Raw genomic sequence first — 14,172 nt, 5'->3', positions numbered from 1 at the left:
TCATTAACAAATTTATGATATAATCTGTCTTTGTCTTTTTAGCTATCTTTCAAATGGCAGAAAAAAAAATTTTCTCACAGGTTTTTGTGAAATGAATGAAATAATATGCATACAGTCCTGTGTGCTCTTAAAACTAAATTCCAGCCAGGCACAGTGACTCACGCCTGTAATCCCAGCACTTTGGGAGGCCGAGGTGGGTGGATCACCTGAGGTCAGTAGTTCGAGACCAGCTTGGCCAACATGGTGAAACCCTGTCTCTACTAATAATATAATAATTAGCTGGGCATGGTGGCATATGCCTGTAATCCCAGCTACTCTGGAGGCTGAGACAGGAGAATCACTTGAACTCAGGAGGCAGAGGTTGCAGTGAGCTGAGATAGCACCATTGCACTCCAGCCTGTTTGAGAAGAGCAAAACTCCATCACAAACAAACAAAAAACAACAAAAAACTAAATTCCAGTTGTATTAAAGATCTGAATACTAAAACTAAAATAGTAGTATTTTAGAAAAAAATTAGAAGGATATCTGAATTACTGAATTTTGCATGACTTGTTGCACTTATGGTGTTTACAGAGGTTGCCTCATGGTTTTCTGCCAAATATGAAACTTGAAGTTGTGGATAAACGAAACCCCAGGTTAATTCGTGTTGCTACGATTGTAGATGTTGATGACCAAAGAGTAAAGGTACGTATTTCAAATTATTATATTATTTTATCAGTATTTTTCCTACATCATTTTTGTTTCCTCCACCCTCCCATTATCTGAACCTTCCTCGTTTTTAAATTCATCTGCACAATAATTTTTTTGGGGGGAGGGAAACATTCTGGATTTGCCCTTGAAGACTGACCCTGGCCAAGATGGGACTAGAGGATCCCTAAGAAAAGTAGGGGGTGTAACTCACACCTGAAGCTGTCTACAAAGGCTCTGATGTTTTGGATCAGCAGAAGAATAAAACAGCAACTGTCTTAATTTCTAGTCACATGTCTTTGGATGGAGAGATTCTCAGCTTATGTGTATGTTTGGGGGAAATCTGCAGATAGACGTGACTGTTTTGAGAGATATTCTAATACATTTCTGTTTGGATTTGTTGTTTTGACTTTTACTGTCAGTTCTTTTTTTAAAGCTTCTCTTTATTGACATTATATTTTTCTTGAAATCATTTTTGTTAAACAGCTTACCAAGAACAATTGAATCTTTTTTTCCTGCTTTTATTCATCAAATAAAAAAATTAAAAGCACTATATTCACTGTAGCTAAAAACAAAAGGTTAGATTTCAAATTAAAGATTTGGTTAAAAGATTTCTATACTGTCCTTTATTTTTCTCAGACAGCTGAAAGCTCTGTAGAATTTATTAAATTTTCTACAACGTATTACAGTTCAAAAATTATTTTCCACACCAGCATAATTTCTTTTCATAATAATAAAGATTGAAGTCAACTAATTTTAAAAGGGATTATCTTAAAAGATAGAGTTAGGTTTGATATAATTTAAAAGAAATCTTATTTGCTGTATCCCTAATTTGAAAATAATATCTGATTCAATTTATGGAGAATAATCAGTACACACATTTTAGTAAAATTTAGAGATGAGTGTCCAGCTTGGCAATAGATTATCAAGAGTGTACACTGTTCTTTATTCTTCTGATGAATGAAAGCAATTAACTATGTTAAATAATATTCAGGAATAATATAGACATTTTTCCATATACCTTGTTACTAATGTTTTAAGTTTAATTTTAGGTGTATTGCTTTAATTCATATTTATTTGTGGCATTTTACTGTTTACTCTTGTGGCATTTTCAACGGAAATGACTTTTGCATATCATAATTGCTTTGTTAATTCAGTGACATTTTATTATTAACTTTTGTTTTAAAAGCAGGCCAGGCACGGTGGTTTGTGCCTGTAATCCCAGCATTTTGGGAGGCTGAGGTGGGTGAATCACCTGAGATCAGGAGTTTGAGGCCAGCCTGGCCAACATGGTGAAACCCTGTCTCTACTAAAAGTACAAGAATTGCCAGATGTGGTGGCATGTGCCTGTAATTTCAGCTACTCGGGAGGCTGAGGCAAAAGAATCACTTGAGCCAGGGAGGCAGAGTTTTCAGTGAACTGAGATCGCAGCACTGCACTCCAGCCTGGGCAACAGAGCGAGACTCCGTCTCAATAAAATAAAAGTACTACATTTCTAAGATAAGCTCAATCTTAACAGCACATCAAATCTGACTTACATTTTTAGATGACAGACTATTTTCTTATTATGCAAAAGATATATACTATAGCATTGATTGATCCTTCATTGCCAGCGTATAAGCAAGCAATTGAAGTTCTTCTGCTCTTGGCTTTGCCCAGTACATTCTTCTATTCTTCAGTTAATGTGTCGATTATATCATTGTTTTGATTTTATTTTTCATATTGTTCTATTATTCTCTAATTTTCTTTTAAAGTCAATATTTTTCAAAGAAAATTTTTATCCCAGCACATTATAGATGCTTACTGTATGTGTGAGTGAATTAAGGAGGGTGTGGAGGAGTGAATGGCACTGAATGCACTTTGGCATTCTGACTGTCAATCTGAATATGATTATTTTGGTCCACAAGCACTCTTATCTTATTTTCAAATTTACTCTTCTCTTGGACATCTGGAGTAACAATGTACTGGAAAATGCCCTCGGACAAGACTGATCTGGATTCAAATTCCAGCAATGACTTACTTGACTGTATAGTAACTTGGTGAAATTACTCAACATATTTGAACTTTCCTTATCTGTAAAGTGTTGGTGTCAACAATACCTGCCTCAGAAGCTTGTTGTGAAAATTCAGTGAGGTTGTGAATGTACAATTCCTGAAACTCTACCTGGCTCTTTATACTATAGGTACTTCAGCAGTAGGTGCTGCTGTAATTAGTTGATGCAAATACCCTGTGCTGCTCTCCCTGGGTCTATTATTTTCTGTGTTAATGAAGGGACCTCATGGAAGCAATTGTCATCAGTAGATGGACAAAGCCTACACTCCTTGGTGACAAAAGTAGGAAGTTTGATTGGAATTATGTGGGGGATGTTAATGGGAGCAGATATTACCATGCTGCATGCCTGTATTTCACTGTGAGAGCAGAGTCAGACTGTTCTAACAACAAGAACTACATTTTCAGCAATGCCTCTGGTGGTGATGGCACTTAGTCTTGTCAGACACTGTTCTAAGGGGTTTACATGTGTTAACGTATCCTCCTGCCACCATGTGAAATAAGGTGCTGTTGTTACACCCATTCTGTAGATGAAGAAACTGAAGCCCATTGAGGTTAAGTAATTGGTCCAAGGTCACAAGATAGTATACATGGGAGCAGGGTTTTAAACCCCATAGAGCTTATAGCAGTCCTACTCTTCCTACTCTTGTGTTCTAATTTCTATACTAAATAACTCATTTCCTAGTGGGAGAGCAGGTATGTAGGATGAGGATTAGTGACTGCCCACGACCCCACTCGCTTTGTCACTTGCGCCTAAGTCCACATTGCCTGTCCTGCCTGTGGTCCTGTGTGGCACTGGTAGTCCTTGACAAAGCACAGCATATTCACTCAAGATGACTTCATTTCCTTCTGATGCTCCCCTACTAAAAATACAAAAACTTTTTTTATTTTATTAGTTCTATTTTTATTACACTTTTTAAAAGATACAAGTCACATACCTTAAAATTCATTGGTCTTAGGTATATTCACAAAGTTGTGCAAACATCACCGCTAAGTTTAAACATTTCATCACCCCCAAGAGCAACCTTGTACCCATTAGCAATCACTCCTCATTCTACCCTCCTTCTACCCGACAACCCCCCTGGTCATCAGTAATCTACTTTCTATATGGATTTGTCTAGTCTGGGCAATTAATATAAACACAGTCCTATAATATGTGATCTTTTGATTGGCTTCTTTCACCTGGCATCATGTTTCCAAGGTTCATCAATATGGTACTATCAGTACTTCATTCCTTTTTATTTCTGAATAATATTCCATTGTATGGATATACCATATTTTATCTCCTTATCAGTTGATGGACATTTGGGTTGTGTATTTTGGGCTATTTTGATTGCTGCTGGTATGAACATTCACATATGTTTTTGTGTGGACATATGTTTTTATTTCTTTTGGATACATACCTAGGCTTGGAATTGCTGGGTCATATGGTAACTCTATTTTTGAGCTTTTGAGCAACAGCCAAAATGTTTTCTGAAGTGGTTGCACTGTTTTACTTTCCCATTAGCGGTATATGAAGACTCCGACTTCCCCACATCTTCACTACCACTTGTTATTTGTTTCATTTTGTTTTGGGGTTTGTGTGTGTGTGTGTGTGTGCTAGTTTAGTGGGTCTTATGGGCTTTGGGTCTAAAAAAATCAGGATTATTATTTATATGGGCTCACTAATAATATCCCAGCTAAGAGAATTGGGATGAAATAACTTGCCTAGTGTTTGTAGTAGTAGAAGCAGTAACAGTCAGTAGTGGATGTAGTGGTGCAAGTATCAGAAGTCGTAGACATAGTAATAGAGTAGGCACTTAGCAAGTACGTTATCTATCACACTTTTGGCTTCACAGCAACTCTTTTAGGTAGATGTTATTTTTTTGTGTGCAGTTGGCATGGAGAACTTAAGTAATTTGATGAAGATTTGAAGGATAACCATGTTTCTAATCCAAAGCCAGTATTCTCTACATTTTAGCAATTGCCCTGTAGCTGTGATAAGCCATTGGAACTGGAGATCATACATGGTCAGTGCTGGGGCATAGGACCATAAGCAGTCTCATCCAGGATCCTCTGCTTGCTCACCCTTATAAATCCACTTGGACTAGTCAGGCCAGATTTTCTGATTTTCATACTGAAAATACTCATTTGGTGATGTGTGGTTCATTGGAAGGTGAGTGGTGAAGTTTTTCTCGCCATGGCAGGGTTTTAAGATGCTAGGTTTATTAATGATGATGGTTGCTCTCTAATAAATATTTATGTATCTTGTTCAATTTATAGCCAGCGATTATGTTTAATAATTATTCTTTTGTTTGGTTGCGCAGTGTATGCTGTTATATCTGAAAGCCCATGACTGTTGCCTTATCAGAAAATGCACATTAAATTACAATAGATAGATGGATGCTTTTAGGAAGGTTAGCCATTATTTGAGGGGAAAGTATTCTACAAATAAATGTAAAGGAAGGACTTAAAACAGTAATATTTGATAAATATTTGCCATGTGGGAACTGCAGCTAAGCTCTGAAATGAATTATAAGTGAATTTCAAATAGATGCTTTAAGAAGTTCTAGTGAATCATTAATAAATTGAGTCTCTTCAGCAGGTCTTTTCATATTTAATACATTAACTGGACATATTTGTGGCATTTCACAGTGAAATTAGAGCATCATGACCTAGAGAAGTTGTTATGACTGTCTAATTATATGACTAGAAACTATTTTGGATTTTATGTCAGAGCAGTAAGTTCAAAAGCTCTTGTTTGAGAAAAACCTACAGGAGTATTAATGCAAAGCAGAAGTCCAGATATGAGTCAGTGATGTTCACCTTACTAAGGGTCGCCTGTGCTTCCAGAAAGCCACCTGTCCTCTTTGAGTCCTAGTTGGATAATCAGCCAAAAAGGGTGCAGAATCTGGAATATACCATCCTGCTTGCCAAAGTCTGTAACTGGCATGCATTTGTTTTTAAGGATCTCGTTCTGTCTCCTAGGCTGAAGTGCAGTGGCATGATCTTGGCCCACTGCAGCTTTGACCTCTGTGGGCTCACACTATTCTCACACCTCAGCCTCCAGAGCAGCTCAGACTATAGTGTGCACCGCCACACCTAACTAATATTTGTAATTTTATTTTCTTTGCAGAGATGGGATTTTGCCATGTTGCCCAGGCTAGTCTTGAACTCCTGAGCTCAAGTAATCCATCTGGCTCAGCCTCCCAAAGTTCTGGGATTATAGATGTGAGACATTGTACCTGGTCTGGGATACATTTTTGAAAAGAGCTTTGAAATATGAGGATAGAACAAGATACCAACATTAAAAATAACTATCCTTTGAGCTAAGCTTGTAATTAATGGCCATCACAGTGTCACAGTGATTGATGGCTATCTTCACTTGGGAAGGAGACTGGGACAATTTTCAGAAGTGTTATGACCAATCAATGAAAAGATAATTTTTTGAGTAGGTGAAACTATAAATTAGTGTCAACCATGAATTCCAGAAAAGTTGAAGCAGGGACAGTGCTCAACCAGGTAAATGTGCTTCAGTAAATTCCAGGTAAAATGAAGAACAGCAGTGACAGGACTAGAGCTGGCTCACTCAAGCCCCCATGCTGCCAATCCTTGCCTTCCATTTTCTTCCTCTCATTCCTCACACCAACCCATAAAGTAGCATATGAAAGGAAATAGGCACAGAGAGCTTAAGGGACTTGCCCAACGTTGCACAGCTTATAAGTGGTAGAGTCAGGTGGGAACCAGTTGGCCTAGTTCTTCAGCCTGAGCTCTTAAACCAGGTGGCAGGGCCTTTTCTGTAAGGAGCCAGAGAGTAAATATTTCAGGCTTTGTGGGCCATGTGGTCTCTGCAGTAACTGCTCTGCTTGACTCTGCTGTTCATCACAAAAACAGCCAGAGACAATATGTAAACAAATAAATGACTCTGAGATTTGCATCTCACATACTTTTCACATGTCATGAAATAATCCTCTTTTGGCTTTTTCCCCAGCCATTTAGAAATGTCAACACCATTTTTAGCTCATGGGACACACAAAAACAGGGGGTAATAAGGGTCTTCTAGGCCTGTGGGCTGTAATCTGCCAACCCCTCTCTTAAGAGATACTGTACTGGTTAAGCTATTAGATGAATTTATTTAGTTGTCACCTTTAGCATAAGTAATTTTGTATCCTTGTGTTATTTTTTCCAATATTTGATTTTTGAACCAAAGCACATCTATATTTGATTTTCAATCTAGCTTTAGATAAATTTTAGCTATTCCATAAAAAAAGGTAGAAGAAATGAGGGCTGCCATGTAATCAACAACTTCTAGATTTAAAAAAAATACATATATTTTTTCCCATATCAATTGATAACCCTCTATTTATTTGGTTTTCAGTGTGAATGTAGCCAAACCCCTGAAAGGATGTATAGTCTCTTACTATATTTGTATTCTCCAAGAAGTGTAGTAGGGACTTACCTTTCACATTTTTATTAAAGTCAGTGCACCAAGAACTCAAACACATGCCTAGCAGCACCACAGAAACACGTGGCCTTGGTAATGAATTGGAGCCTACTCTAGAACTCCTTGGATAATTCCCCCACCCTATGCCCATCTTACCAGCCTGACCTGCGAGATCTAATGAGATCCTGACGTGATCATTTGGCTAGAGACATCAGCTTAGTCATGAGCCAGATAGAATAGAAATAGAACATTTTACAGTTTTCTACGCAGAACACTGTAGAAACTTCTTAAATTAAAGATGATGATGTAGCCCTAGTTGTTCTTAATCCTTCTCTTTTAGGGTTATGCATTTCTTTGAGTGTCTGAGGGAGCTACAGTTAGCTCTAATGCAAAATGCACATACACTTGTACTTGAATACAGGATTCTATTTGTGTTTCAAGGGTTCATGGGCCTTGGAGTAAGGACCTCATTTTAGACTAACGGTTCTTGATAAAGCTCTTCATTCTGCATACTCTTGGCCCTTCATTCAAAGCTGTATATTTGCTCAAAAAGTATAAGACCCCTGACCTGCTGTGATAATGAAGCCCCCTCATTTCCCAGACCTTCAGTCAGAACGTGCAACATGTACTCACTCTATTCCTTCAGAGCAAACAAGAGTCTGTGGGATTTGTCTTAGCTTTGGAGGAGACCTACACATTCCCTGCTGTTTTCCTAAACAGAAGTGTACTATGTCTGACCAGCTGCAGTTCTGACATTCCAAATACCCTTACTAATACTGATACTTAGCTAATTATGCCAAACATCATCTCTTTTGCTCACATACTGCTTTGTAGGCACTCTATTTTTAACCATTGGAAGAATATCTTTTAAAAATAAATAAGTGAATAATGGACTAACTAAGCAAAATGGTGACCACAGTCCTCCCCGACCCCCATTCCAAAGTCTATGCCATTTCTTGTGAATACAAGAAAGGATGATGGACTCAGGAAAAGGAGACTTTTCTTTGAGAAGACGATGAGTAGATTTTTATACAAGATTAATTTATTTCCAGAAAGTTAGTTGTATTACTTTCCTATTACTACTTTAACTACCACAAATGTAGTGGTGACGGGTTGATGGGTGTGGCGAACCACCATGGCACGTGCATTACCTATGTAACAAACCTGCACGTTCTGCACATGTACCCCAGAACTTAAAGTAAAATGAAAAACAGAAAAGTAAAAAAGCACAAATTTACTATGTTACAGTTCTCTAGGTCAGAAGTATCTCTGGGCTAAAATGGAGGTGTCTGTAAGGCTGGTTTCTTCTGGAAGCTCTGGAGAAGAATCTGCTTCCTTGCCTTTTCTACCTTCTAGAGGCCATCTTTACTCCTTGGCTCCTGGCTGCTTTCTCCATCCTCAAAGCCAGGAGTGTAGCACCTTCAACCTCTGCCTCTGACACTCCTATTTTCCTTTTCTAAGCACTGTTGTGATTTCTTTGAGCCTACCGACTAATCCAGAACTCTCTCCCATTTCAAGATCCTTAACTTTACCACTATCGCAAAAATCCCCCTTGCTGGGTAAAGGGACATACTCACAGGTTTCAGGGATTAGAATCTCCACCTTTGGGAGCCTATTATTTTGCCTTATGCAATTGTTTTGGATACAATTAAGATATTCAGTAAAAAGAAGTGGAAGAAAGGAGGTCTACTGTGTAATCGACAGCTTTTATTTACTGCGCACTCCTAAGGTAGAAGAAAGAGACCATCCCAGGAGCCGAAGGCCTTACAGATACAATGCTTACCTGGATGCTGCCCTCACCATCTAGCTGGAGAGAGGATAGCGTGACAGTTCAGTGTAATTGTGCATAGCACAAACCCTCAAGTGCTTAAAAGCCATTGCAAATGCAGGGAGCATTGTGTGCAAAGATGCTGAGGGGCAGATGGCTTCTCAAAAACAGTTTTTCTCCTCTTAGAAAAAGTATTTAACATGCCTTGTTTTATTTGCATTTCCAAACACCAAATGCTTTTATTTACTATCATGTAGAGACAAAAGGGACTTTGGATTTAATTCATTTTAATGTGTATCTATGTATACATACATGTATATATGGATGGATGCACATTTTTTTTCTTTTAAAACTATCAAAAGCCCCTTGGACAGGTGGTCTATGCAAGATCTTTATTTGGATTGTGACCAGAGGACTCGTGGGGAGTTGCATGGCTGTAAGAGCCATCAGGGCTCAGCTGTGGGAGAGAGAATGGGGGTCCCAGCCCAAGCAGTAGCCACAGAGCCTTTTCTTTTTCTCCTGCCACTTGGTAAAGACTCATTCCCAACATCTCCATTCCAGGACTTCATCTGGAGTGTGTGTTCTTGCATCCTTGGCACTGCCAGTGCTGGACCATGGAAACAATAGGACCAGGACATATTCACAGGGAATGGTCTTCCTCCAACCCCAGGGGGCGTGGCAATAGAAAAAAGGGGGTGTGTAGCTTCTGTAAACACAGAGGATAGAGTCGTGTTTCAGGGTGGTTGGACCAAACCAAGGGGACGAATCAAAGCTGAATCAAAGCTGAACCAAAGCTGGGGTCCCGAGGAGCAGGCTGGGCAGCATGCCAGCCCCAGGAACGAGTGGTGACGTGAGGCAGGCTGGGCGCATACCCTAGACAGGTACAGCAGAAGGTGTTCAGGCAGATTTCACGGCCAGGCTCGGGGCAGGCACATGGCAACTGAGGGTTCATTCCAGAACTGAATGTGGCCTTGGAAAGGCTTGGTACAGGTGAGGGCTCTCTAGAGACTTCCCAGTCAAGATCAGCAGAGTATAGAGTCTGCATCACCTGGGAGCTGGTTAGAAATGTAGAATCTGGGGGTGAACCTCAGACCTCCAGAATCAGAATCTGCATTTTAACCAGATCTCACCTGGTTTATATGTGCACTGAAGTTTGCATTGCCTGTTCTTAAACAGGAGCAAGGAATGACTGTTTTCTCCTAGGTCAGGGTGGACTGGCTGTTCTTTGCCCTGGTTTGTAATACCTTTCTCCACGTGAACCAAGGAGGGTGGTAGGTGTTTGCTGCCCTCCCTCCACAGTGAGTCAGGTATGAGTGGCTTCTTTTGGTTCTGAATTCAGCAGACATCAGGCTCTCCTGCCTCAACACTGTTTTAAGGTTCTCTGGGAAGTCCTCCCATCTCAACAGTGTTGTAAGTAAAGGAAGTCTAGTCAATTTTATGAGCCAATTACTCCCTAATTTTGGAATAAACTTCAGGTAAGCTTGAAATGTACACTCCCTACTTTGGGTTGGAATGTGAGGCTCTGTGTTAGAGAGCTGAGAGTCTGAAGCATAGTCTTTGAATTCTTAATGTGATGAATGATGTGGGAGGAGTCAGCTATCCCACGTCAATCAGTGTGTCCCTATCTAGCCTGTTTTTTGTTTTTTTTTTTTTGGTGAGGGGCAAATGGGAATAGTAGTTATTATTGTAGATTCTATGCCATTATGTTTACTTGTTTTCTTCAACCTCTTTGTTCCTTTTGAGTACTCTTGTTGGCTTCTCTGCTCTTCTTAAACTCTGAGTACTGGCATTGGCCAAGGCATTGGTCCTAGGCCTTTTGCTGTTCCCGCTCCATGCTGTGTACTCAAGCGTGACCACATGAGGTGCCCAGGAGGCATCAGCATTTTGTACAGCTCTCCCAGGTGATTTGATTCATGCCTGGGCTGAGAATGTTTGCTCAGTTCTCTCTCACTAAGTGAGGTCATCCATTCCCTTGGTTTTCAGCACTTTATATTAGCCAGTAACTTTAAAAATTGTATCTACTGCTGTAACCTCTCCCAGAGCTCCAGGGTTAGGTATGTAAGTGTTAGTTTTGACACCTTTTGTATGTCTATGTTAATATTTCCTGGGCTGAACTCCTCAATACACAACTTTTTCTTCCCTAGGCAGCCTCAACTTTAGCAAATGGTAGTCTGATCTACCAAATTGCTTAAAACAGAAACCTGGGGGTCATTCTTGCAATCTACCCACCTCAGAGCTACCACACACGGTCAACCACCATAGTCTATGGACACCAACTCTAGACAATATATTCCTAGTCTCTTTACCTCTCTCCATCCCTATGACTGCTGTCCCCCTGACTGCCACCCTAATGAAAGCCAGCAACATCTCTCACCTGGGCCACTGCAGTCACTTCCTAGCTTGTCTCTGCACCCGCTGCAGACCCTCTCAATCTTTGCTACCCAAAGATGCCAAAGTGATCTTAAACATATGGACTGGACCATGTGACTCCTTTGCTTACATCCTTCCATGACTTCCCATTGCATTTAGGTAAAAAAAGAATCAGCTCTTCAGTGTGTCCTACTAGATCCTGCATAATCAAGTCCTGACTTACTCCTCCAACCTGTTGTTCAAAGACAAACTTTAAACAGATTTAACAGAGTTTACTTGAATGAAGAATGATTCACAAATTGGGTAGCCCCAGGACCAGAAGAAGTTCAGGGTGACTCTGTGCTGTCACATGGTTGGAGATGATTTATGGACAGAAAATGGAAAGTGATGTGCAGAAAATGGAAGGGAGGTACAGAAACATATAGATTGGTTGCAGCTCTGCGTTTGCCTTATTTGAATGTGGTTTGAACAGTTGTCTGCCTTTGACTGGCTGAAATTGGTGACTGGCACAAGAGTAGGTTACAGTGTATTTACGTATCCAATTAGTTGCAGTTCACTGTGTACGGAGAAACCTTTAGGCTGAACATAAAATATGTAAGGAGGCAGCTTTAGACTAAACCTAATTTAGCACTGTCTTATTCCACACTTTTTTGGGATACATTATATTTGTACATATTTATGGGGTGCATATGAAATTTTGTCATGTGAATAGATTGTGTGATAATCATCAGGTTATTGCACACTTTATCACGTTGAATATAAATTTGCATTTCTCTTTCCAAGTTGGTTGTCTTGTCCTTCTTTTTGAGTCTCTCTGTAATCCCTCACTTCATTGGGAATGTAATTTTTGTCTATTCTCACATAATTGCCTGATAATAAATTTCTGAGTGAGCCAAAGTTTAATCTCATGGCTAGAGAAACACAAAGAGCCATGCCGAGAGATTTGCCTTCAAATTTATCTCCATAAGTGTCCAAGAGAACCCTAAGCCCACTCCTGGCATTCTACTCAGTTGTCCTAATCATTTCATGTTCTCGTTCTCCAAGAGAACTGTTTCGCACAACTTTGCTCCTCACAGCCTTCTCCTCATTCTCTTCTCGTGATCTTGCCTATCATTCCCTGGGAAAAGAGAAACTCACAGTAAAATTGCTGATATTCCCATAACCAAATCCACCTCTCAATCCATGTCGGAACATGCACACTTGGAGTTTCTACTTGTTGCAGTGGGAGAATTATTCCTGCTGCTGTTGATGCAGTTCACTGTCTTCTTACATGAATTTAGTTTTCATCATAGGTATTTATGGTTATCTGACATTAGGTTACATATTTGTTTTATTTATTTATACTTTGTTTTGCCTCTAGAATATAAGTCAGTGGAAGGAGCATTTTTATCCCTTGATTACCCAAGTACTCTTGATATCCCTACTGCCTGTGGAATAGCACCTGGCATTTCATGGGTACTCAATAAATATTTGCCAAATGAATGAAGAAAGGAGTGAATGTGAGCTGCAAATAAAAGTGTACTGATAGGTTATTTATCAGTGCAAATTACTGTTTGTTAAGGATTATTTATTCATTACGCAAAACAAATGTGCATTAGCCCTTGGTATTAACTAAACGCTCTCTATGTGTTCCTTAAAAGAGGAGCTATTTCTAACATCGCATAGAAAATTGGATTCATTAGTGTTTCTGTATTATGCATATACCTTTAAGAAGCAACATGCTTACTTTAAGCATGGCTGAGAATTACATAGTATTTGAATAATTTAATTCATGTATTGTTTCGTTGTATGTGATGCTTTCTCCCTTGAAATATTGACAGAGTAAACCATGGCAGAACGGTAATAGTGTCAAAGAAGCATAGTCCATTATGAAGCCATTATACTAATAACATCTGACAAACAGTGGGACTGTGGAGTAGTAATGGATGGATAATGGATAATAAATGGCTGGAATTCGGAACAGTAATGTTTGCTAGTGATTTTCCAGTAATAATAACCTCTTCTCTTAAAATAAATGTAATTCTAATGGCAAAACCTGCCAGTAGCATGAAGGATTCAGATTGTTTTTTGAGTGTGGCCTACTTCACTTGGCTTAAGGCATCTAGAGAACCAAGTTAATCTTTCTGCTTCCTGGCCAGCTAGGAGAGTTCCTCCTACAATGTGTGCCCACAATGACTCCAGTGTATGCTTATCAGTGTATGAACATGGTGTATTTTAATAAATGGAAAATCCCCAAGCCCCAAACTGATATACAAAATATTGTTACATCTTCTTATTCACTGTGTTCCACGGTGATTATTTCTCATTTGCGGCTAAGATTCCAAAATGAAGAAACAGGTTTGTGCCACTGTGCTTTGCTGCTGCCTTCAGGAAGTTTGCAGCAGTGGCCTTTGTGAATATACCCCTTAACCCCTCTTGTTTACCACCCCTTGCTGTTATTGAGCTTCCATCGGTGGCTTCTGCTGGCAGCATCCTCTTTCTAGGGGTGTTGTCCATCACTGTGCTGGCATTCCTGCCTGTCTTGCCTGACAGCTTCCTGTGGGACACTCCCAAAGCTCTTTCACTGCACTTGGGCCCTAGGTATTGCAGTGAGAGCCCACAGATTCATACTTTACTCTGATCATTCTTTAATATAATTATCTGCTATCATTCATAAGCAAATTTGGTGCTACAACAGTGACTCCACTCTGTTTAAGCTTATTTGAGTTTTTTCATTTCAGTTGCCTCCATAAACTACATTTATTCAAGAACAAGGTCATAGAGGTCTCTTTCTGACCCCTAAAACCATCTTTCTCCCTTATCCTTCAGAGTTCCCCTTCTGCCCAGAGCTGTGGATAGCATAGCTGCATCCTGCCCTGGATCCTGCCGTTCTTCC

The 14,172-nt window shown here is 39.7% G+C and overlaps 1 protein-coding gene across 10 annotated transcripts in view; it reads left to right on the top strand.

Annotated features, from left to right (window-relative positions):
- Nucleotides 1-14,172, top strand: part of L3MBTL4 (L3MBTL histone methyl-lysine binding protein 4) — a 461,651-nt gene that overhangs the window by 196,506 nt on the left and 250,973 nt on the right. For all 10 annotated transcript variants that reach the window (XR_010343647.1, XM_064379410.1, XM_064379409.1 and 7 more), the window contains one exon: nucleotides 574-684. Coding sequence is in view for 9 of the 10 variants with exons in the window: in XM_064379410.1 (XP_064235480.1) it covers nucleotides 574-684 (111 nt within the window). In the remaining variant the exon portion in view is untranslated. The remainder of the gene's footprint in view (nucleotides 1-573; nucleotides 685-14,172) is intronic.

Source organism: Aotus nancymaae, unplaced genomic scaffold (genome assembly GCF_030222135.1).
Source record: "Aotus nancymaae isolate 86718 unplaced genomic scaffold, 86718_ANA_hifiasm-v0.15.2.pri h1tg000020l, whole genome shotgun sequence".
NCBI lineage: Eukaryota > Metazoa > Chordata > Mammalia > Primates > Aotidae > Aotus > Aotus nancymaae.
Note: the sequence above shows the minus strand (reverse complement) of the source record. Positions and strands in the feature narration are given on the sequence as shown.